A 25,051-nucleotide genomic window follows, 5' to 3' on the forward strand; every position below is an offset into this window, starting at 1 on the left:
AAACCTTTTTACTCTGAAATAGATGTTTGACAAAAATACATTTTTTTCAGGGAGAAAAACTTAACTAAATGTAATCCTGATGGGGGGGGGGCTTTCCCCGTCCCCTGTATATGTACAGTTTATATTAGGGCTGGGCAAAAAAATCGATTTTTTGATATATCGTTTTTTAAAATGTAGTCGATTCAAAATCGATTCTCAATGGACACGTATCGATATTTTTCGATATTTATTTACACAAGCATTCAACGTAAGATTTACACTAATCTTATTACTAGTCTAATCCACTAGGTGTCATCCCCTTATTTACCTTGCGCTATGTTACAATGGAGAGTCCGTTATTCATTCATTTCATTCATAAAATGGCGGATTCAGGTGCGTTCCCGATACCAACCACACCTTCAAATAAAAAGTCAGAGGTATGGAAGCATTTCACATTGCGCAAGAAAGATAAAGTGACAGTGGACAAGAACACAGTTATTATTTTATAAATGTAGGATTTGTATTAAATCTATATTCATTCATATTGTCAAATCAAGAATTGAAATCGAATCGAAAATCGAATCGAATTAAGAACTTGAAAATCGAATCGAATCGGAACATCTGAATCGATACCCAGCCCTAGTTTATATATTTATGCCTATTTACTGTATTTCCTCCCTGTACAATGACAATAAAGGCTTTCTGTTCTGTCCTATTGATGTCCTGCTTCAGTGTCACCCAAAGCATAACTGAGTCACATAATGAAACCACAGTCTGGTGGATTAAATTAAATAAATTTACTTTACTATTAACACAATGAGAGTAAATCAGTGTAAATAATGATCATTTAACTGGAGACATAACAGAAACATATAATTATATCCTGTTACTGCTCTGGTTCAGTGGATTAAAGTAAACAATATTATTAATTTATGTGATTAAATAATAAAATGTCTTTTATTAGATAAATACCCCCCACTGTAGAAGGTCTGGCTTCGCCCCCGTCAGACAGAAGGGGCAGGTGCCCAGGCACCCTCACCCCCCCAACTGTAAAAAGTCAGGCATCGCCCCCGTCGGACAGAAGGGGCAGGTGCGCAGGTAGCCTTACTCCCCCACTGTAAAAGGTACCCCCCCCCCCCCCACATAAGTGACACAGAGAAATTGATACATAGATACTCTATCCATTGTCTCCGATCGGCAAAAGCCACTAAATTTACCTACATGCATTATTATTAATAACAGACGTGTAAGAATATCCACAGACATCCATTAAGCAATCTGCCATTGGATCCATTATCTATTGCAGATTCACATTCTATACAGTGACTGTAGTCAGTTATAATGTCTCTATCAAGCTGCGGCCATATTTCTTACATCCACTGGACACGTTAATTGCTGACCCACGACTGCACACCGTCACACAGCTCCAACCTCTTCATTAAGTTTGCGGACGACACGACTGTGGTGGGTCTCATTAGCAATAGGGATGAGACCGATTACAGAAGCGAGGTGAGCCGCCTGGCCTCATGGTGCGGAGTCAACAATCTCTCTCTGAATGTGGAGAAGACGAAGGAGATTGTTGTTGACTTCAGGAGACCGCACACTCAGCACGCCCCTCTGACCATCAATGGTGCGTCTGTGGAGAGAGTGCGCAGTACCAAGTTCCTGGGCTACACATCACTGAGGATCTCTCCTGGACAAACAACACCACTGCACTGGCCAAGATATCACAGCAGCGTCTCTACTTCCTTCACAAACTACTGTAAGAAGAGCAGGAGCACCAGCCCCCATCATGTGCACCTTCTACAGAGGCACCATTGAGAGCATCCTGACGAGCTGCATCACTGTGTGGTTTGGAGCCTGCAAGGCATCCTGCCATAAAACCCTCCAACGCATAGTGAGAGCAGCTGAGAGGATCATTGGTGTCCCTCTCCCCTCCCTCCAGGCCATCTACAGTACCCGTCTCACCAAGAAAGCTCTCTGCATAGCAGCCGATCCCACCCACCCAATGCAAAGCGTCTTCAGCCTGCTGCCATCAGGGAGGAGACTGCGATGTCTCCAGGCCAGGACCAGCAGACTGAAGGACAGCTTCATCCATCAGGCTGTCAGGAAGCTCAACTCTCTCCCGGCTCTGCCCCCACTCCCCTCACTCCCCCCTTCTGCCCCACGGACTTTCTGAAACTTTCCGAATCTGTTATACATACACTAACACCCACACACACACACACACACTCTCACACCCACATGCACACACACACACTCTCACACCCACACACACACACACTCACTGACCTGCACCAGGCACTTTGTGTAGCATTGATCTGCTAATTACCTCATCCTACTCATAGTCTACCTCATAATGACTGTTCAAGGCTGCTCTTTATCACTTATCATACCTACAAGCTCTATTTCCACTTTATGTCTGATTTGCACTCTCTGCCACGTACCCTTACTTGTATATTGTATTTATTCATATTTTCTTGCATTTTTAAATTTGTATTTTTTTTGTATTAATGTTTTCTGTTTAACAAGGGTTTGTGAGAAATGTAATTTCAATTCTCTGTGTGTTCTGTACATGTGGCAGAATTGACAATAAAGCTGACTGACTTTAATTCACAGAACAAGCGACCCTTCTGGAGACAATGTGTACTGTTCAGGGAGGCCACTAGGTGGAGACAAAACATAGAATACTGAATAAAAGAGGTTCAGAATTAGACTATAATCATATTTATACACGCTTTGTTTTATGCCAGTTTGTAATTAGCACTCATTTGCTTTCTGTCATAATAAAAAACCAAGAATTTTATGAGCCATAAATCATCCATATATTTTGCAGGAACAGAAATCGCGCAGCTTTAGTTTAGCACTTTCCCACTTGAGATTCAAGATTCAAGAGGTTTATTCGTCACATACAGTACAACATGCAGTGAAATGTGTCTCTGAGTCGCCCTGTTTCGCTGTGCAGAAATAGAAGACTGAGGCAGTTGGACCTACACCATACCGACAGGTTCTCCACCTCCCTCAAGTAGGCCGACTCATCGTTGTTGGTGATGAGTCCAATTACCACTGTGTCGTCCGCAAACTTCATAATGGTGTTGGAGCTGTTGGAGGCGACGCAGTCGTAGGTGTAGAGCGTGTAGAGCAGGGGGCTCAGAACACACCCTTGAGGAGCTCCAGTGCTGAGGGTGATGGTGTTGGACACACGGGGTCCCACTCTCACTGTCTGTGGTCTACCAGTGAGGAAATCCAACACCCACCTGCACAGCTGTGAGTTCAGACCCAGGTCCCTCAGTTTGGTGAACAGCCTAAATGGGACGATGGTGTTGAAGGCTGAGCTGTGATCCACAAACAGCAGCCTTACATAATCCCCATTACTACTGTCCACATGGGTGAGGCTGGTGTGAGATACGTGTGTGAGATGAACGTGATGTTGCCGTTTCCTGCCCGGCGACCGCAGTGATCAGATGCAGCATGTGCAGCGGCCATATTTACTGACAAAATCAAGCTGATCACTAAGACTTAGTTTGTGGTTAATTAATACATAAGTAACAGCATAATACTACATTATTTGTGCCCTTCAGGTAAAGTGTTACCGATGAGAGAACACTTTGAAAATCAGTAAATAACATTTTCTCTTGCCTTGACTGCATGTCTAAATCAGACCTAGACATGTTTGAGTAGATTATCATGGTTCCTCTGGTTTTTGCACTTACCACAGACAATATGGAGAAAATGTAAGTGAACCGAAATCTCCATGCAATGAATTATCACCCTGTGAGTGTGTATGAAGTGCTGCAGCCCATACATTAGCAATGGGCATCAGATCACTGTATTCAACAGAGTGAGGGGTTATTCAGAAAGGACCAGTGTATTATTATAAAATAGATTGATAGATCAACGTGTTTAAGCAATTATTACTGTATGTCTGGTTCAATAATCCAACATGCTCTCCCAGCTGGCAGCTTTCAAAGAGGATTGATCTCATTGTTCTTGTTAAACTCGACATTTATGAAGGCCTCTATAGCTTAACAAGCTTACGATTAAATGCAGCACGGCCCTTGATGTCCTGTCTGGATGTATGGAGGTGATTTTCTGTACTGAGTTAGATCAAATTCATGAATCCATTTCCAAAAGCTGTTTATCTGGGTCCCCGCGATGGGGCACCTTGGATATGGTGCCAGTATCTCACAGGCCTTGGACACCTAATCACTCAGGCATCTCTTTTTTTTTTTTTAAACCCCTGTCGTGTCGGCAGTTTAGCAAGCAGGATGTTAGTCTGGGTGCTTTATTGTGCCGACACTTTGATTTTGCCAAGTGGAGCTTCGGATTAAGCTCCTCTTGTTACTTGAGATATACTCTTTACTCACCATTTTAGATTATTGCGGCATGAAGCCAGAGCCGACAGGGGAAGTTAACTGAAATAGGAGAGATAAAGAGAGGAAGAGAGGAGGGAGAGAAAGAGGAGAGAGAGAAGAAGAAAAATAAATAAATACACAAAAAAATTATAAAAAAAGGGGGGGGGGGGTCAGACAGAGAGAGACAGGGAAAGAAAAATAATACATGACAACTTAAGAAAAAGTAGAGCAAAAAGGAGAGAGTAACAAAAGGAGAGAGTAACAAAAGGAGAGAGTAACAAAAGGAGAGAGTAACAAAGGGAGAGAGTAACAAAAGGAGAGAGTAACAAAAGGAAAGAGTAACAAAAGGACAGAGTAACAAAAGGACAGCTTCTGTATCTTACTGCTGGACATTGTGTCATCACACCAGCTGCTGTATCTGAAAAACAAGATCCAGGTGCATAAAAAGTATACAAAGAAACCAGTGGTACCATTATGACAGAGAATAAGCTTGTGCCAGTATCTGCTTCTGGAGTTAAATACATTAATACCAAAGAAAGAGATTCATAAGCAGACCAACAGTAACACAGTCTGGATATCGCCGCACCAGTATCTGCATCTGAGAAGAAAGGATGGAAGCCAAACACACACACACACACACACACACACACACACAATCAGACAAGGAGAGAGAGGGATAAAATAGGGCAAGAAAGCCCTGGGCTCTCTTGTGTGTGCGTGTGTGTGTGTGTATATATACGTGTGTGCGTGTGTGTGTGTGTATGTTTGTGTGCTGTGAGTGCATGTATGAGTGTGCAGGTTAACATGAAATGATTCCCAATGAGTGTGCGAGGCCACAACCATGCCGCCTCGGGGCCCCCCAGACAGCCAGGAGAACCCCGAGCGTCATGGACCCAGCCGCCCCACAGCGGCCAGGTACCCGGGCCTCCCGCCACCGGAGGGCTGCGCGTCCACCCAAGGAGGCAGAGGGGGGAGGAACCGGGCGCCCCCCACCGGCGAGCACGAGCCAGGAGCCAAGTGGAGGAGGAGCCACAGACTAGTGATGTGTGGAGGCTCTTTGATGGAAGAGCTGCAGGAGATGCTGCAGAGAGAAATACTACAGCCGATGTTATAATGGAGATGCGATGCTATCTTGAGGAGCCCCTCATCCAACGTGGAGAAGATCCACTGAGCTGGTGGCAGGCCAAGGCCTCAGTCTTCCCACACCTGGGGAAGGTGATGGAGGGGAGACTGTGCATCGCGGCAGCATCTGTTCCTTCGGAGAGAGTCTTCTCAAAAACAGGGCAGATACTAACTGAGAGGAGAAACCGCATCAGCCCATCCAAGCTGAGGCATTTGGTTTTTCTGAATGTCAACCTGCACTGAGGACATACTGTTTGGTTACTGAGTTTGGTTCTGTTTCTGTTCTGTGGATTTGTTTGCAGTGTTTTGTTCATTTGTTTTTGTCTTAAAGTTAAAAGTTTGAGTAAAATATTAAACAAAAGTAAGAATGCCTGCTTTTGTAAGAAAATAAATACACAAAACTAGGCAATTATAAGGCTTCTCTTAAAAACACTAAATACAAAAGAGTTTATCAACACACAAAGCGTTCATATTTGCCAAGTTAGGCTAAAATATGAGGCTACAGATGATACGTTAAGAGCCCTTTGGGAGCCGAAAGAGCCGGTTCTTCTTTGGGAGCCGTGCCACAAGAGCCGGCTCTCTGAAAAGAGCCGAACTTCCCATCACTAGCTTACTGCCCTGGAGGGAGGCAGCACCAGCCTCCCCGTCCTCCTCCAGCGAAGGGAGAGGATCCGCCCCGCTGTGCCGCCGCACCCACTGCAAGCCCCGGCGTCACAGCTGGACCCGCCCCGCTGCCAGTCCTACCGCCAAATGTCCTTTAAGCGACATTCATGCGACATTTCTCCGCCTCTCCAGGTGCAGCCAGTCAGTTACCGGAGGACAGGTTCCCCCCCACAGGACGAACATTAATCTGTAAATGAAAGTGAAAGATTTAAAGCCAGAGTCGCCACGTCAGTAAGGAACACGAATAAGACGCTGGAAAAATATATTTTGTATTGCAAGGTAAGATTATAGTCAGCAGATACAACTAATAATAAAATAAGCGTGTTTAACCTGCGGCGTCGGCAGAAAATTTTGGTTGGGGGGGCTGTTGCGGGGGGCAGTTATACTTATGGGGGGAGGGGAGGCGCACCGCACCGTGTCTGTTCTGTGAATCTGCTTAGAAAATAAAATAATCCAAATTTTGTTTTTTATTATTTTGATGTGCGATGGCCGCCCTTTAATCTGCCCCTGTTTAACACACATGCTGGGATTTAATACTTCTCAGTATAATTAGACGTTTAATGTAATTCGATACACTGTAAATAATCGCCTGGAGTAAACATTATGGAATAATGCGCTTAACATTCGACAAAGTAACAGGTTTATATAGAATGTTTTAATGACTTGAGTTCACCTGAAATGCAGCGCTGCCGAACATGGAGCGTGTGACACTACGGGAATAAAGTAGATAAAGTTCTGCGGCTGTGTGGCGTTTTCTTAAGAAAAAAACTGGCGATAACTGTTAGCGTGACATTGTTATTCCAGTAACGTCCAGTTCAACGTAAAAGTGTTGATTGTTCGATATTGTATTTGTATGTGTCTGTTTACCCTTCATGTTCACAGAGACCCCAGTAGGAATCATCTGCTGTGTGTCAGCACCAAAATGGAGGAACCTGCTTCTGAAATGACCCCCCCTGTGGGGTATAAGGAGAGAGGAGCTGCGTCTGCAATGACCCCCCCTGTGGGGTGTAAGGAGAGAGGAGCTGCGTCTGCAATGACCCCCCCTGTGGGGTGTAAGACAAAGGGGCCTGAGAGGTAACAGTGTTACAGTCCACTAGCATGCATGTCTCTGTGGGTCTATAGTTAGGCCATAAGGTGAAAGTAAACAGGGTTCCTAGCTAAGGCTGGGGGGCACATTAATATTTGTAGTTTAATAATAAAATAAATCAGCATTTCCTTTCTTTCTCCTTCCCTCCAAAATCAGCCAGTTCTTCTATTTTAGCGGGAACCATCACATCATCCCTCCTACCCAAAACGACCACATACTGTAACGCTGTAGAGAACAAATACAGATACAAACAAACTGGGAAAGAGGAACAGCAGCCAAGTCCAGTGACAGAGGCTGTAACAGTGATACATAAGAACAGGCTCCTCAGACAGTTCATTCTCCTCTGCTGTCTCTGGTCCATGTTCAGTAAGCTGCACACAATCATACCAAACATCACAGTAGCATGTTCTGTTCCTTTAAATGGGCTGAATGGCTGATGAAAAGCTTGAAGGCACCTGTGATACTAATTAAGGTTAAACACTTAGTTTGAAACATGACTGTAATGCAAGGATAAATAGTCTCTTTAGGGGTACCTACTAATCTGTCCGTACTATTTTAGCACATTTTTGTAAAATAAACATTATTTCTTTTCACAATTTTATTGGTTTACTCTATCACATACCAAATGCATGAAGGTATACATTAGACAATTGCTTTTAATTGAATCACTTTTCAGGAGAAATGAAGCATTGTTTCAATGAGCTGTAAGGGTACCAACAAATGTGTCCACGTCTGTACGTACTCTGAGCTTAGCTAGTGTTACGATCCAGTCTAGGGTTGGACCGCAACAAAGTGAAAGGGAAGGAGGGATTGGGGAGGACAGGACAACTAGGGCTAGGAGAAGGGAACACGGGACACAGAGGGAGTCTTTTTTTATAGTTATTTTTATAGTTTTTCACAAACACAATACAAACACTAGGTGTAACGAACGTCAGGAGTGACAAAGGCCAAAGAAACAAACAAAAGCACATCTACCGAGCAACCCAAGCTGAGCTACCTAAGTGAACACAAAGAAAATGGTGAAACGAAACAACAATGCCTAAATCTATCTCCCTGACCAAACAAACAATAATCCCCACGTTAACGAATAAACAAAAAGGCAGACACTCCCTACACACCTAGTGAAACACGAAACACCAAGCCGAGGCAAAGGTATCAAAAGGGAAAACCGAGAGGCGAAGTCGAAACACAGGCGAAAGTCCAAAACCAATCAAGCAATCAGAGACCAAGGCGAAAGTACAAATAAGGGCGAGGCGAGAATCGGAAGTCAAGGGCAAAACAGTCATACACGATCAATCAAACAAAGCAAAAGCGAACAGAGAGCGAGCTAGCAGGCGAGAAGCAAGTAGCGGGCAACGAAGGGACAAAGCGGCGAACTCTTCAGCCGGTGAACCGGAAACGGCTCCGAGGGCAAGGGAGGCGGGGTCAGGTCCTGAGGGCGGAGTCGAGGGGGCGGGCGACCAATCGGCGAGTGGGCAGGACGTCCGAAGGACCTGCAGGCATCCTCCTAAACTTACGGCACGTAACACTTACGGCACGTACCCGAAACTTACGGCACAAATTCCTTACGGCACGTAACCCGAACTTACGGCACGTAACACCCCCCCACACAAGAGTGAACCCACACGGGTCACCAAAATACACAGATCCCAAACAAAAAACAACAAAAACCACAAAATAAACATAAGAAAACAAACAGAACATGTCACATAACCACAGTAGTCAGGATCTCGAGAGGGCATCGGCCACAAGATTGCTAGCACCTTTCTTATGCCTGATCTCTATATTGAAGGCTTGTACGATTAGTGCCCAACGCATGAGGCGCTGGTTCGAATTACACATGCGGGACAGGAAAACCAAAGGATTATGATCAGTGTAGACTATCACCGGCTGGGGAGTCTCCCCCACATATACCTCAAAATGTTGCAACGCAAATAAGAGAGCGAGGGCCTCCTTCTCGATGGTACTATAGGCTAATTGATGCTTCACAAATTTCCGAGAAAAGTAACAAACGGGGTGGTCGAGTCCACGGTTGTCCTCCTGCAAAAGGACAGCACCAGCACCGATCCCACTGGCATCCACCTCCAGTTTGAAAGGCTTAGAGAAGTCTGGGGCCGCTAAGACGGGGGAGCTGCTAAGTAGCATCTTCACGGAATCGAAGGCGGCTTGGCAGGCTGGGGACCAAACGAAAGGCACCCCTTTTCGTAACAGCTGGGTCAGGGGCGCAACAACATCGGAGAAGTTTTTACAAAAACAACGGTAATAACCAGCCATTCCTAAGAATCGTCGTAACTCGCGAGGCGACCGGGGAACAGGGAAGGAAGTGATAGCCTGGACCTTGATGTCCAGGGGCTTAACCCTTCCATGTCCAACTAATTTACCTAAATAACTTACGGCTGCCTGTCCGAACTCACATTTCTCTAGGTTGAGGACGAGCGAGGCGGTCTGCAAACGAATGAACACTTGTTCCAACAAGCAGATGTGCTGCTCCCAGGTGTCCGAGTAAATGACAACGTCGTCTAAATAGGTTTCACAATTGCTAACGTCACCGAGAACCCGATGCATCAGCCTCTGAAAGGTTGCCGGTGCATTACGCAAACCGAAGGACATTACTGTATACTGGAGGAAGGTATCAGGTGTGGCGAAAGCAGAGATTTCAGAGGCACGGGGAGTTAACGGTACTTGCCAGTAACCCTTCAATAGGTCTAACTTGGTCACGAACTTGGCAGAGCCAATGCGATCCACACAGTCTTCCATACGCGGCAGCGGGTATGCATCTGGCTTGGTCACCGCGTTGACTTTCCGATAATCGGTACAAAAACGAAACGTTCCGTCAGGCTTGGGAACCAAGAGGCACGGGGAACACCAAGGGCTGCTACTGGGCACCGCGAGACCGGTATCTAACAGGTAAGAGGTTTCACGAGCGAGCTGAGACCGTTTCTGTGGGTTTACCCTATACGGGTGCTGTTTAATGGGAGGGTGAGCACCGACGTCTATGTCGTGCTCAGCAGCAGGGGTGCGCGATGGGGTGTCCGAAAATAGGGACCGGAACCGACTCACCAGGGATGACAGGTCGGTTTGAGCAGACTGGGGCAGATGTCTGAGACGAGCCGAAAGGTTCTGCAGGGCCTCGGAGTTAGGAAGGCGAGCGCAAGGCAAACAGTTCCTACCAAGATGCAAGTCATCTGTCTCGGGCGAGTACGTGGTGACAGATGCGATGCCAACAGGAGCAGGCGGCTGATCCAAAGCGAGCGAGGGGCGAGGCACCGAACGTTCGAGGTAGGGTTTCAACATGTTCACATGACACATACGAGTCTTCCTTCTACGATCTGGGGTTACCAATACATAATTAGTAGGGCTCAGCTTTTCTTGGACCACATAAGGACCAGAGAAACGGGCACGGAGGGAGGAGCCTGGCAGTGGCAGAAGAACGAGCACCCGATCTCCGGCTTGAAACGATCGGTGTTGGGCGGAACTGTCAAATCGTCTCTTCATCCTGTCCTGAGAGACGCCCAGGGTTCTCCTGGCTAATGCTCTGACCGCGAACATGCGATCACGAAGAGCGCTAACATATTTACACACGTCTTGGGTAGGGGGAAATACACAGGGAGACAGCCATTGTTCCTGCAACACTTTCAGAGGGCCTCGCACAGTATGGCCAAACACTAATTCGGCCGGACTAAACCCGGTTGATTCCTGCACAGTATCACGAATAGCAAAAAGGAGGAGAGGTACCCCCTCATCCCATTCCTTTCCTGCATCTAGACAGAAGGTACGCAGCATATTTTTAAAGGTTTGATGGAACCTCTCCAGCGCCCCCTGACTCTCTGGGTGGTAGGCACTGGATACGGAGTGACGAACTCCCAATTCACGAATCACCTGGGCGAATAGTTTGGACGTGAAATTAGAACCTTGATCCGATTGTACATACTTTGGAAGCCCGAACGTGGTGAAGAATTTAATTAGGCTCTTCACAATCACCGGAGTCCGAAGACTACGTATGGGTATAGCTTCCGGGTAGCGAGTTGCAGCACACATCAAAGTGAATAGATAACAATTACCCGAGCGAGTCTTCGGCAACGGGCCGACACAATCTATAATGACATGTTCAAAGGGTTCTCCGAATACAGGGATGGGACGTAACGGGGCAGGTGCAATTATCTGATTTGGCTTACCCACAGCCTGGCAGACATGACAAGTTTTACAGTAGTTTTTCACATCCGAATTAACTCCCGGCCAATAGAAATACTGCAACACACGGGACAACGTTTTCCGGATACCGAGGTGACCTGAACACGGGTGATCATGAGCTAAGGACAAAACATAATCACGGTACAATCGCGGGACTACCACCTGGAACACCGTAGCCCACTCAAAAGGCGAGTCTGGTGGGGACCACTGTCGCATTAGGATCCGATCGCGAAAGAAGTATGCTGTGGGGTGCTCCTTTACGTCCGGCTTGTCCATGGCAGAGACACGACAGGGTTCCAATGAAGGGTCCCCTTTCTGAGCCGAGATCAGCGCGTCTTTAGTAGAGGGAACTTCAGGGGAAGGAACAGAGTGATTAGGATCAGGGGTCACAGACTCAATCTTCGAAGGTTTATCCAGCAACGGCACAGACATGAACGTGTCCTCGAGGTCAATGTCGGCAAGCTGGCGCCGCTGTGCACGAGTAAGCACACACGCAGGAAACACCTTCGGGTGTTCCACCGCTACATCATTTTCACACAGCACAGGGTCCAGAACGACTTCGGGTAGAGGAACGATTCTCTTCCCCGCTATGTCATTCCCAAGAATAAACGTAATGCCTGGGACAGGTAACTGGGGCTGGACAGCTACTCGCACGTATCCCGAGAAATCGGGAGTACACAAATAAACGGTGTGCAGGGGAACTCCAGCCACACACAAATCGATTCCCTGCACCAACACATCCGTACCACAGTACGTTTCGTCACATAGGGGAATAACTCCTTCCACCAAGAATGACTGAGCGGCTCCCGTATCCCGCAGGATAGTCACAGGGTGCCGAGCATCCATCTCACTGAGCGAAACCGAACCAGTAAATACAAACGGTTCGAAAGCAGCATCAACACGAGAGGAGGAGGGCGAAGAACTGTTGGGGCAGGCAGCAACATTCACTTTTCTAGCTGCTGAACGAGCTTCCTTGCGCTTTAACACAGGACAAACAGATATAATATGGCCCACTTCGTGGCAATAGAAACACTCGCGTTTCTCCACGGGTGGTGGAGACGATGCTGACGAGGGGGAGGATACGACTGGACGAGTTTTACGTGGCAAAGGAATCGGAGTAAACACAGTTTTGTGGGTCAAAACGAACTCGTCAGCGAGGGTGGCAGCTTCAGTTAGCGAAGTGACCTTTTGCTCATTCAGGTACACTACCACTCGATCAGGAACACAGTTCTTAAATTCTTCTAACAGGACCAGTTCCTTAAGCTGGTCGTGGTTAAACACACCACTAGCGCCGCACCACTTATCAAATAAGACGGCTTTCTCGCGTGCGAACTCCACGTATGTTTGGCTGGCGGATTTGGGAAGCTTTCGAAAGTTCTGCCGATAAGCTTCCGGCACTAACTCATAAGCGCGAAGCACAGTAGCCTTCACAAGGTCGTAATCTAGGCTCTGCTCTAACGCAAGAGCCGAACAAACCTCCTGTGCCTTACCCACAAGCTTACATTGCAGTAACAATGACCAAAGGTGTTTGGGCCAGTTCAATGTCATAGCAATGCGCTCAAAAATGGAAAAGTAGGCGTCTACCTCATTTTCCCGAAACACAGGAACAAGACCGATGTGTCGGCTCACATCAAAGCTCGATCTACCAATTTCCGGGGAGACAGGCGAGCTCAAGGGAGACCGGGGACGGGGTCTAGGGAAGGGAAGGAGGGATTGGGGAGGACAGGACAACTAGGGCTAGGAGAAGGGAACACGGGACACAGAGGGAGTCTTTTTTTATAGTTATTTTTATAGTTTTTCACAAACACAATACAAACACTAGGTGTAACGAACGTCAGGAGTGACAAAGGCCAAAGAAACAAACAAAAGCACATCTACCGAGCAACCCAAGCTGAGCTACCTAAGTGAACACAAAGAAAATGGTGAAACGAAACAACAATGCCTAAATCTATCTCCCTGACCAAACAAACAATAATCCCCACGTTAACGAATAAACAAAAAGGCAGACACTCCCTACACACCTAGTGAAACACGAAACACCAAGCCGAGGCAAAGGTATCAAAAGGGAAAACCGAGAGGCGAAGTCGAAACACAGGCGAAAGTCCAAAACCAATCAAGCAATCAGAGACCAAGGCGAAAGTACAAATAAGGGCGAGGCGAGAATCGGAAGTCAAGGGCAAAACAGTCATACGCGATCAATCAAACAAAGCAAAAGCGAACAGAGAGCGAGCTAGCAGGCGAGAAGCAAGTAGCGGGCAACGAAGGGACAAAGCGGCGAACTCTTCAGCCGGTGAACCGGAAACGGCTCCGAGGGCAAGGGAGGCGGGGTCAGGTCCTGAGGGCGGAGTCGAGGGGGCGGGCGACCAATCGGCGAGTGGGCAGGACGTCCGAAGGACCTGCAGGCATCCTCCTAAACTTACGGCACGTAACACTTACGGCACGTACCCGAAACTTACGGCACAAATTCCTTACGGCACGTAACCCGAACTTACGGCACGTAACACTAGGCTTTGTGGCATTTCAGCTTCAGCTATACATATTAGGGGTGCACCGATTGCAGTTTTCTGGCCGATCAACGATCACCGATCCTTAGGCAACCTTACCTGCCGATCTCGATTTTTTTTTGCCGATCTTGTTTCTTTCATAACTAAAAGACAGTTACTTCAATGTTTCCATTTTTATTGAGTAAATTGATATGAATACTCACAAAACATGAGGTAGTGTCCTCAAATATAAATGAACATATAAATGAGCAAAATCAAATTTTTTCTTCCAGACTTTAATTTCTCTAATTTTGTAAAAAAAAAATATATATATATAGCTGTTATGACACACTTGTCCAAAAAATAGGGAGGGAGGCAGCCTGCACTGCACCTCTCTCGGGAATGGGAGAAAAGGCTGATTTAACCCTCTGGGGCCTAGGGGTAGGAAACACACTTTCACTGACTGGGGCATGATCACACATTTCATCACACTTAATTCATGGCAAATAAATTATTTCTTATATATTTGTTTTGCCATTACACTCATCTTTATTTTAATATATATTGTAAATATGTCAGATTTTTGTTAAGTTTGAAATTTGACATCAAAGTATAGACATTACAAAATGCAGTTTGGAACACTTGCAGAAACATTATAAAAGTACATAGTAAGCAATGCTGGCAGTTTGTTTTGATCCCAGATATCTGATCACCAAAGTCTTGGCTACATGAAGATGACTAAATGGTGTAGATGCAACATTAATTTGGATAAATAAATAAGAAAAACCTAACTCATGTAACTATTTCTGGCTACTTTCATTGAAAATGTAGCAACTTTCATGTGTATGAATGAGCCATTGTCACCTGGCCACGTCCCCAACCCCCTTTTATGGCGCTGAAGGGGATGTATCTGGATCGCGTTTCACCGTTGCGCTGTTAATCAAATTACCATGCGAATGCGATTTAAATACGCGCTAATGCGGCTATTTAGAATGTGAATAGCGATCTTCGGGTGAGAGCGGTACTACACGCCCCCGATGCAGGTAAAACAAAGTAAGATGACATGGTTTACTTTTTTGCCGATTTAACCTAATTAAAAAAACTTTAATACTTCCGACAATGGACGTTTTGAAAAGAAGACAGATTACGGATTTAGCCAGCGTTTTTTTCATGATTATACATTAAGATTTCAGCGAGATATTTATAAACTGAAATAGACGCGAAAAGTACGCGAAAAGTACGCGATGTCGTCGACGACATACTCGACCCCAAAGAGTTAAAAGCATATAACTAAGATCGGTGGATCTCATGGGAATATGGTCGATTTCTGATCCCCTCAAATTAACGTGATCGAGGCCGATCGATCGGTGCGCCGATCGATCGGTGCACCCCTAATACATATATTGGTCAAAGACGAAGCTGGATTAGGAATAAGCGTCGGAATGTTACTCATGTCCTCCATAGTGAATACCCGTGCAAAACAGTAATTAAACTCATTAACTGAATCGACTTCATTTTCAGTTATAAGACCTACATGCTCCTGCAGGTTAATAACTTCAGTTTTTAGAGCTTTTTTGGTGTTAAAAGTCAACCTTCCTAACACTGAATATTTTTGTTTTGGACTTTGCTCTTTGGACAACATGAAAACATGATTATCATGATAACTAAACGTTTCATACAGTAATCTTAATGTTAGATGAGGCAGTTTATTTCACATGAAATCTAACTTTAAACAAGCCGGTTTGCATGAAGAGCTTCACGGCTGGTTAAGCAGAAGACTGAGCAACTGAAGATTTAATGTGATGCTGCCCACATTATATGAATTATATTTATATAATGAGGATTTGTTTCCTCTCTCTGTCCACAGTGTCCTGATGGAGAGAGCAGGCTCACCTGCACCCAGCTGTGTTTCCATGAAGAGTGACAGGTCAATGCATGAACCAATCACCTTCAGAGAGGGACCTTTTCCTACAGATCAAAGGTAAATGTGCATTTAAACAAACACTGTTTAAAACACTAAGACTGTCTGTCCTGCCTGCTGTGTCTCTGTGTGATGGAGCAGGATGTCACTGGTTCTCTTCTGCTGTTATGAGAAGATTGATGTTATGAAGCTGCCCTAATGAATAAAGCTTAAAATGGCATCTTACACCTTTACACATTAAAATACACCACTAGGTTATTCTGTGTCAGCATCAAGAGCACTTTTAATGGGACCATTACAGACTTTCTGTTACACTTGTGTAGATGATTTGAGGTCTTTATATTTCTGCCTTATTCACAGAGACCAAATGGAAGGATGCAGTTCAGATCTACAGGAGAAACCGGGTTTATCTTCCATATTGAAGGTTTGTATTTATTGCTGATATATATTTTCTGAAGTGTTGTGTGAATTGGCTTAAAATTTATACAGCTGTACAGTAAGAAACTAATCATGTTAAAGAAAAGATATTCAACCCTACGATTCACAAATGAAACTATGAAATGGTTTGTGTCAAATAGCAACAATTAACTGTGATGGTGTGTTTTAGTCATTAGAGAAAAATGCTGTGAGGTTCCTGAAGGACGAGCTGAAGAAGATCACGAGGTACCTAGACCAGAATTACCCAGAATGCTCTGCGCCTCAGCTGGAGGTGGACAATGACCTGGACAGTGATGGTCAGATGCAGAAGACCTGTGGTAGAGAAGGAGCTCTGAAGATCACACTGTACATCCTGAGGACCTTGGAACAAAATGATCTCGCTGATCTACTGGAGAAGAGTAAGAGCTGAATCTCATTCTGTGTGTGTTTGTTTGGCCTCAGAAAAATACTATATGGGAAAAAAACATGTATTACATTTCAGTTTATCATTTAATTTAATATGATTTAGGTTTGCTTGCATGAGTAAAAAAATGTGTCTGTGCATTTACCTCTCATTTCATTTCAGGGCATCTTCTGACACAATGTCACCACAGAATCAAATGTAACCTGAAGCAGAAATTTGAGTATTTATTTGAAGGGAAAGCTAAGGAAGGACAGCCAACACTTCTCAATGAGATTTACACAGAACTCTACATAACTGAAGGTGGGACTGGAGCAGTCAATGATGAACATGAAGTGAGACAGATTGAAACAGCATCCAAGAAAAGGCTAACAGAAGATACTACAGTCAAGTGCAATGATATATTTAAACCCTTATGTGGGCGTGAGACACCTATCAGAACTGTACTCACTAAAGGGGTGGCAGGTATCGGGAAAACAGTCTCTGTGCAGAAATTTATTCTTGACTGGGCAGAAGGAAAAGCAAACCAGGATGTTCATTTCATATTTGCTCTTCCTTTCCGGAACCTGAATTTGATTAAGGATGAATACAGTCTGATTGATCTGCTTCACCACTTTGTCCCTGATCTTAAATCAGTTGAATCCACTGAGCTGTTTAGGTACAAAGTCTTGTTCATCTTTGATGGTCTGGATGAGTGTCACCTTCCTCTAGATTTTCAGAACAATGAGAGCTGGTTTGATGTAACAAAGAAAACTTCACTGGATGTGCTGTTGACTAACCTCATTAAGGGGAATCTGCTTCCATCCGCTCTCCTCTGGATAACCTCCCGGCCAGCAGCAGCCAATCAGATACCTCCTGAGTGCATCCACCGGGTGACAGAGATACGAGGGTTCAGTGATGCCCAGAAGGAGGAGTATTTCAGGAGGAGATTCAGTGATCAGAGTCTGGCCAGCAGGATTATCACACATGTGAAATCATCAAGGAGCCTCTTCATCATGTGCCACATACCTGTGTTCTGCTGGATTTCAGCCACTGTCCTTAAGAGGCTTTTTAGTGAGACTGACAGGGGAGAAATTCCAAGGACTCTGACTGAAATGTACACACACTTCCTGATCTTTCAGACAGGTTTAAAAAATGACAAGTACATGAAAAACAGTGAAACCAAGCTTAAGGAAAACAGCAAGAAATTCCTTTTAAAACTTGGTAAACTGGCTTTTGACAACCTTGAGAAAGGCAATCTCATATTTTATGAGCAAGATCTGACAGAGAATGACATTGATGTCAGTGAAGCTTCAGTTTACTCTGGAGTGTGCACAGAAGTCTTTAAGGAGGAATATGGGTTGTATCAGGAGAAGGTGTACTGCTTTGTGCATCTGAGCATCCAGGAGTATCTCGCTGCTTTATATGTGTTTCTGTCAAACTCATCATCTGACCTGCTGAAGACTGCAGTGGATCAAGCATTAAAGAGCAAGAATGGACACTTGGACCTCTACCTCCGCTTCCTCCTGGGCCTCTCAACAGACTCCAGTAAGACTCTGTTAAAAAGGCTACTGAGAGAGACAAAAACCAGCTCACATGACATTAAAGAAACAGCCCAATACATCAAGAGGAAAATAAAAGAGAATTTATCTCCAGAAAGGACCATCAACCTGTTCCACTCTCTGAATGAGCTGGGTGACAATTCTCTAGTAGAGGAAGCACAAAGACACCTGAATTCAGGACGTCTTTCAGCAGAAGACCTCTTACCTGCACAGTATTCAGCTCTGGCCTTTGTGTTACTGATGTCAGATGAGGAGCTGGATGTGTTTGATCTGAAGAAATTCGTCAGATCAGATAAGGAGCATTGGAGGCTGCTGCCTGTGGTCAAGACATCTAGGATAGCTCTGTAAGTGAGGATATGCAAACGTATCTTGTCTGACAGTAACATTAACATTGTTTAAAATATGTAAAATATGCAATTTATTTCTCCTTGTGGATTAATAATTGGGCTGGATTGCTTTTTGATATGTTACACATACACAGATGGTGGCGCAGGAGGTAGTGCTATCGTTCGGCAACTCGAGGGTTGCAGGTTTGAGTCCTGGTTCCTCCTGACCCCATCAAAGTGTCCTTGAGCAAGACACTGAACCCCAAATTGCTCCCGGTGTGCAGGTTGGCACCTTGCATGGCAGCCTCTGCCTCCAGCGTGTGAATGTGAGTGTGGATGGTGAATGTGAGGCATGAATTGTAAAGCGCTTTGAGTACTCATAGGAGTAGTAAAGTGGTCCATTTACCAACCAGCGATCCTCTAACCACAGACACAGAGGCTTAGCCTGCTGAGCCACACACCAGCCCCACAGACATGGTATGTGAGTGTTACTGTCAGCAGGCGTGTCCATGTGATGGAGCCCAGAGCTGGGAGCTTCCAGAAGACTGCTGTCTCTGACTGCTCACTGGCGCCCTCTGCTGGCCACAGCTGCTCCTGGCTGAGGATGTGATGACACAGCTAGTCAGGCAGTAACAGATTAACATTGTTTTAAATATACAATGAAACTGTATAAATATATCATTTACTTCCCCTCTTGGATTAATAATCAGGCTGGATTTTTTGGAACCAGGATTTTATATTGACTGAATGTAGTGATGTCATTAAAAACACAGGTTTTCCATGACCATCCTTGTGTGACAAACAACCAAGAATCAGAATTTTACAGAATGTTCCAGTTTGCCTTAATACTGGGAAAAACACTCAGAATGGTCTTTTCAGTTCTGGATACTGAAGGAAGTATTTCTGTAAATACTGGCTGTGGTATGTGACTCTGCGGGTTCTGACTCGGTGCCTGTGAATGGAGGGTCGCTGGTTCAGATCTCCTGGCTGGCAGTGACGTCATCACTGGCCCCCAAACTTCCTCTCACCTGTGTGTGTGTCTGTGTGTTTCATGGAGAGCAAGATGGGATAAGCAAAAAGACAGATCCCACATGGGGATGAGTGAAGCATCAATCAAAGCGCTGCTCAGAGCTTTATGAAAATACTTATGCAGATATTAATGACCCTCAGGGTAACTGGCCCTTTAAGATGATTAAAAAGCAGTTTGGAGTTGGCTACAGTGTTTCAGAAATAATGATCTGTTTTGGACATTGAAACAACAAAATAACTGCTATATTTATATTAAGCTATCAGTGAATAAATTGTAGAGCACGTTCACTCTCATGGCCTCATCTTACAGAGCTAGATTTAATAGTAACATGTACAGAACATCATTAGTGAATATGGTCTATTTGATATGTACAGTGGTGGGGGGGGTCCCGCTAATCCGCTAACTGCAATTAGCAAAGGTAACTTTTCCATTAGTGGATTAACGTTTCTGCTAACTTTGAAATCATTAACAGACCATTTAGCTTCCACTAAATTTAATTCCACTAATTGTAAATCCGCTAACATTTTTTCGCAGGTAAAGTGAAGTTTAATGGGCAAAAACGTTTTGTAAACATGTCTGCAACATTCTACCTGTCACACTATTGGCCGACTAGGTGTAAATACAGGACGTGATTGGTCGATAATTTGTCGGATTTAAGATAGACTGGACTAAATATAAGTGAACGACGATAAAGTCCATTTAAACTGGGGGACCCTGAACTAAGCAGAGAACAGGAGCCTGTATTACAAAGCTGGAGTTTTTGCTTAGCCAGATAACTTGTTGGATTTAAGGTACCCTAGTTTAGAAGACCTTTATCTTTGTTCATTTGCATTTAGCCTAGACTATCTCAAATCCAACATGTTATCTAGCTAAGCAAGAGATCCTTCTTCGTGATACAGGCCCTTGGTTGTATTTTTCGGGTTCTGATCTGAAGGTAGCCAGTTCCAGCCCAGCCTCAGTGCATCTGTAGCTGCTTGAGCAAGACCCCTAACCCACCCCCAGCTCCCTCAAGGCCCCTAACCCCCAGCTCCCTCAAGGCCCCTAACCCCCAGCTCCCTCCCTCCTCTCACAGCCAGCTCCCTCAAGGCCCCTAACCCCCAGCTCCATCAAGGCCCCTAACCCCCAGCTCCATCAAGGTCCCTAACCCCCAGCTCCCTCCCTCCTCTCACAGTCAGCTCCCTCAAGGCCCCTAACCCCCAGCTCCCTCCCTCCCCTCTCAGCCAGCTCCCTCAAGGCCCCTAACCCCCAGCTCCCTCCCTCCTCTCACAGCCAGCTCCCTCAAGGCCCCTAACCCCCAGCTCCATCAAGGCCCCTAACCCCCAGCTCCCTCCCTCCTCTCACAGCCAGCTCCCTCAAGGCCCCTAACCCCCAGCTCCCTCAAGGCCCCTAACCCCCAGCTCCATCAAGGCCCCTAACCCCCAGCTCCCTCCCTCCTCTCACAGCCAGGTAACTCTCACCTACAGAAAGCAAGTTGTCCATCGATATGTGTGTGTGTGAGTGAATGGTGTGTGAGTGTGTGAGTGAATGGTGTGTGAGTGTGCCCTGTGATGGGTTGGTGGCCCATCCTGGGTTGTTCCCTGCCTTGTGCCCTGTGATGGGTTGGTGGCCCATCCTGGGTTGTTCCCTGCCTTGTGCCCTGTGATGGGTTGGTGCCCCATCCTGGGTTGTTCCCTGCCTTGTGCCCTGTGATGGGTTGGTGCCCCATCCTGGGCTGTTCCCTGCCTTGTGCCCTGTGATGGGTTGGTGGCCCATCCTGGGTTGTTCCCTGCCTTGTGCCCTGTGATGGGTTGGTGCCCCATCCTGGGTTGTTCCCTGCCTTGTGCCCTGTGATGGGTTGGTGCCCCATCCTGGGCTGTTCCCTGCCTTGTGCCCTGTGATGGGTTGGCGGCCCATCCTGGGTTGTTCCCTGCCTTGTGCCCTGTGATGGGATGGCGCCCCATCCTGGGCTGTTCCCTGCCTTGTGCCCTGTGATGGGTTGGTGGCCCATCCTGGGTTGTTCCCTGCCTTGTGCCCTGTGATGGGATGGCGCCCCATCCTGGGCTGTTCCCTGCCTTGTGCCCTGTGATGGGTTGGTGGCCCATCCTGGGTTGTTCCCTGCCTTGTGCCCTGTGATGGGTTGGTGGCCCATCCTGGGTTGTTCCCTGCCTTGTGTCCTGTGATGGGTTGGTGGCCCATCCTGGGTTGTGCCCTGTGATGGGTTGGTGGCCCATCCTGGGTTGTTCCCTGCCTTGTGCCCACAGGCTCCGGACCCCCCATGACCCTGAATAGCACAAGCGGTCTCTGAAAATGGATGGATGGATTTGCCATAATTCATTTTCAACTATACACTTTTGATGTAGCTAATTTTAGGTTTATAATGGAATAATATACATTTGTCATAATTAATTTATAATTTATTCAGTCACTATAGACTGTGCCTCTTATTATGCTGAAAAAATGTTTGGATATTCTGTATCACTACAATTACTGATGTGTAGGATATGCACTATATGGACAGAAGTATTGGGATACGCCTCTTAATCACTGAATTCAGGTGTTTCATTCAGACCCATTGCCACAGGTGTATAAAATCAAGCACTCAGCCATGCAGTCAGGTTATGAAAGAATACTTTTATGAAAGAATGGACTGTTCTGAAGAGCTCAGTGAATTCAGGGGTGGTACTGTCACAGGATGTCACCTTTACAATCAGTTAGTGAAATTTCTTCCCTGCTAGATATTCCACTGTCAACTGTAAGTGGTATTATTGCAAACTGGAAGCGTTTAGGAACAGCAGGAACTCAGTCAGATGGAGTGATGTAAAGCCACTGAACTCTGGAGCAGTGGAAACGTGTTCTGTGGAGTGATGAATCACGCTTCTCTGTCTAGCAGTCCAAAGGATGAGTCTGGGTTTGGTGGATACCAGGAGAACATTACCTGCCTGACTGCGTTGTGCCAGCTGTAAAGTTTGGTGGAGGAGGGATAATGGTATGGGGTTATTTTGCAGGGGTTGGGCTTGGCCCCTTAGTTCCAGTGAAGGGAACTCCTAATGCTTCAGCATACCAAGACATTTTGGACAAATCTATGCTTAAAACTTCCTGGGAACAGTTTGGGGAAGGTCCTTTTCTGTTCCAGCATGACTGTGTCCCAGTGCACAAAGCAAGGTCCATAAAGACATGGTTGAGTGAGTTTGGTAAGAACTTGACTGGACCCACAGAACCCTGACCTCAACCCCATCTAACACCTTTGAGATGAACTAGAATGGAGATCGAGAGCCAGGCCTTCATGTCCAACATCAGTACCTGACCTCACAAATGCTCTTCTGGATGAATGGGCAGAAACCCCCACAGACACACTGCAGAATGTTGTGGAAACCTCCCAGAAGAGTCGCAGCTGTTATATCTGCAAAGGAGGGGGGGGGGCTACTCCATATTGATGCCTATGGATTTAGAATGGGATGTAATAAAAGTTCCTGCAGGTATAATGACCAGGTGTCCCAATACTTTTGTCCCTATGGTGTATACTGGTCTGTGTTGGCTCATTTTTTCAGGCTGAACAGCTGTAATCTCACAGAGGAATGCTGTGAGACATTGGCTTCAGCTCTCAGATCAAACTCCTCACACCTGAGAGAGCTGGACCTGAGTGACAATGACCTGCAGGATTCAGGAGTGAAGCTGCTCTCTGTTGAACTGGGGAATTCAGACTGTAAACTGGAGATACTGAGGTCAGTATTACTGAGTATTCCACACTGTAAACTGGAGATACTGAGGTCAGTATTACTGGGTATTCCACACTGTAAACTGGGGATACTGAGGTCAGTATTACTGGGTTTCCACACTGTAAACTGGATATACTGAGGTCAGCATTACTGGGTATTCTTCACTGTAAACTGGACATGCTGAGGTCAGTATTACTGGGTATTCCACACTAAACTGGGGATACTGTGGTCAGTGTTACTGGGTATTCCACCCTAAACTGGGGATACTGTGGTCAGTGTTACTGGGTATGCCACACTTTTAACTGTAATTATTGAAAGTAGTCACATTGTATGAAAGTAGTCACATTTACTTAAAAGTAATACTTGTATCGGTGAGGTGATCTTATTCATCTGAGTTTTTTTCTGTCTCTCTGTAGGCTGTCAGGCTGTAGAGTCACAGAAGAAGGCTGTTCTTCCCTGGCTTCAGCTCTGAGGTCAAACCCCTCACACCTGAGAGAGCTGGATCTGAGCTACAATCACCCAGGAGACTCAGGAGTGAAGCTGCTCTCTGCTGTACTGGAGGATCCCAGCTGTAAACTGGAGAAGCTGAAGTGAGTATAGAAAGAACATTTTATGTCGGTTCAAGTTAAATTTCATTGGATAGCACATGTTCATACACGAAGGTCATTCAAAGTGCTTTACAGAAAGGATATGAAATAAAGTGTATAAAATAAAAGCATAGGAATAAATATGAAAATAAAAAATAAAAAACATGAAACCTTAAAGAACTGAAATTATAAGTGATCCACTGTCATGGATAACCTCCCTCAAGCGTTACCCACTGATCTAATACCATACTGTCATGGATAACCTCCCTCAAGCGTTACCCACTGATCTAATACCATACTGTCATGGATAACCTCCCTCAAGCGTTACCCACTGATCTAATACCATACTGTCATGGATAACCTCCCTCAAGCGTTACCCACTGATCTAATACCATACTGTCATGGATAACCTCCCTCAAGCGTTACCCACTGATCTAATACCATATTGTCATGGATAACCTCCCTCAAGCGTTACCCACTGATCTAATACCATACTGTCATGGATAACCTCCCTCAAGCGTTACGCACTGATCTAACACCATACTGTCATGGATAACCTCCCTCAAGCCTTACCCACTGATCTAACACCATACTGTCATGGATAACCTCCCTCAAGCGTTACCCACTGATCTAACACCATACTGTCATGGATAACCTCCCTCAAGCTTTACCCACTGATCTAACACCATACTGTCATGGATAACCTCCCTCAAGCTTTACCCACTGATCTAATACCATACTGTCATGGATAACCTCCCTCAAGCGTTACCCACTGATCTAATACCATACTGTCATGGATAACCTCCCTCAAGCGTTACCCACTGATCTAATACCATACTGTCATGGATAACCTCCCTCAAGCGTTACTCACTGATCTAATACCATACTGTCATGGATAACCTCCCTCAAGCGTTACCCACTGATCTAATACCATACTGTCATGGATAACCTCCCTCAAGCGTTACGCACTGATCTAATACCATACTGTCATGGATAACCTCCCTCAAGCGTTACCCACTGATCTAATACCATACTGTCATGGATAACCTCCCTCAAGCGTTACCCACTGATCTAATACCATACTGTCATGGATAACCTCCCTCAAGCGTTACCCACTGATCTAATACCATACTGTCATGGATAACCTCCCTCAAGCGTTACCCACTGATCTAACACCATACTGTCGTGGATAACCTCCCTCAATCGTTACCCACTGATCTAACACCATACTGT

General features: G+C 45.6%; 1 protein-coding gene across 1 annotated transcript in view; it reads left to right on the forward strand.

The window, feature by feature from the left end:
• Positions 1–25,051, forward strand: part of LOC111855429 (NACHT, LRR and PYD domains-containing protein 3-like) — a 48,716-nt gene that overhangs the window by 18,110 nt on the left and 5,555 nt on the right. Inside the window, exons 5-10 of the mRNA XM_072706479.1 lie at positions 15,748–15,861; positions 16,162–16,225; positions 16,409–16,637; positions 16,805–18,524; positions 23,064–23,237; positions 23,648–23,821. Coding sequence (XP_072562580.1) covers positions 15,748–15,861; positions 16,162–16,225; positions 16,409–16,637; positions 16,805–18,524; positions 23,064–23,237; positions 23,648–23,821 — 2,475 coding nt within the window. The remainder of the gene's footprint in view (positions 1–15,747; positions 15,862–16,161; positions 16,226–16,408; positions 16,638–16,804; positions 18,525–23,063; positions 23,238–23,647; positions 23,822–25,051) is intronic.

The sequence above is a fragment of the Paramormyrops kingsleyae genome, chromosome 24 (genome assembly GCF_048594095.1).
Source record: "Paramormyrops kingsleyae isolate MSU_618 chromosome 24, PKINGS_0.4, whole genome shotgun sequence".
NCBI lineage: Eukaryota > Metazoa > Chordata > Actinopteri > Osteoglossiformes > Mormyridae > Paramormyrops > Paramormyrops kingsleyae.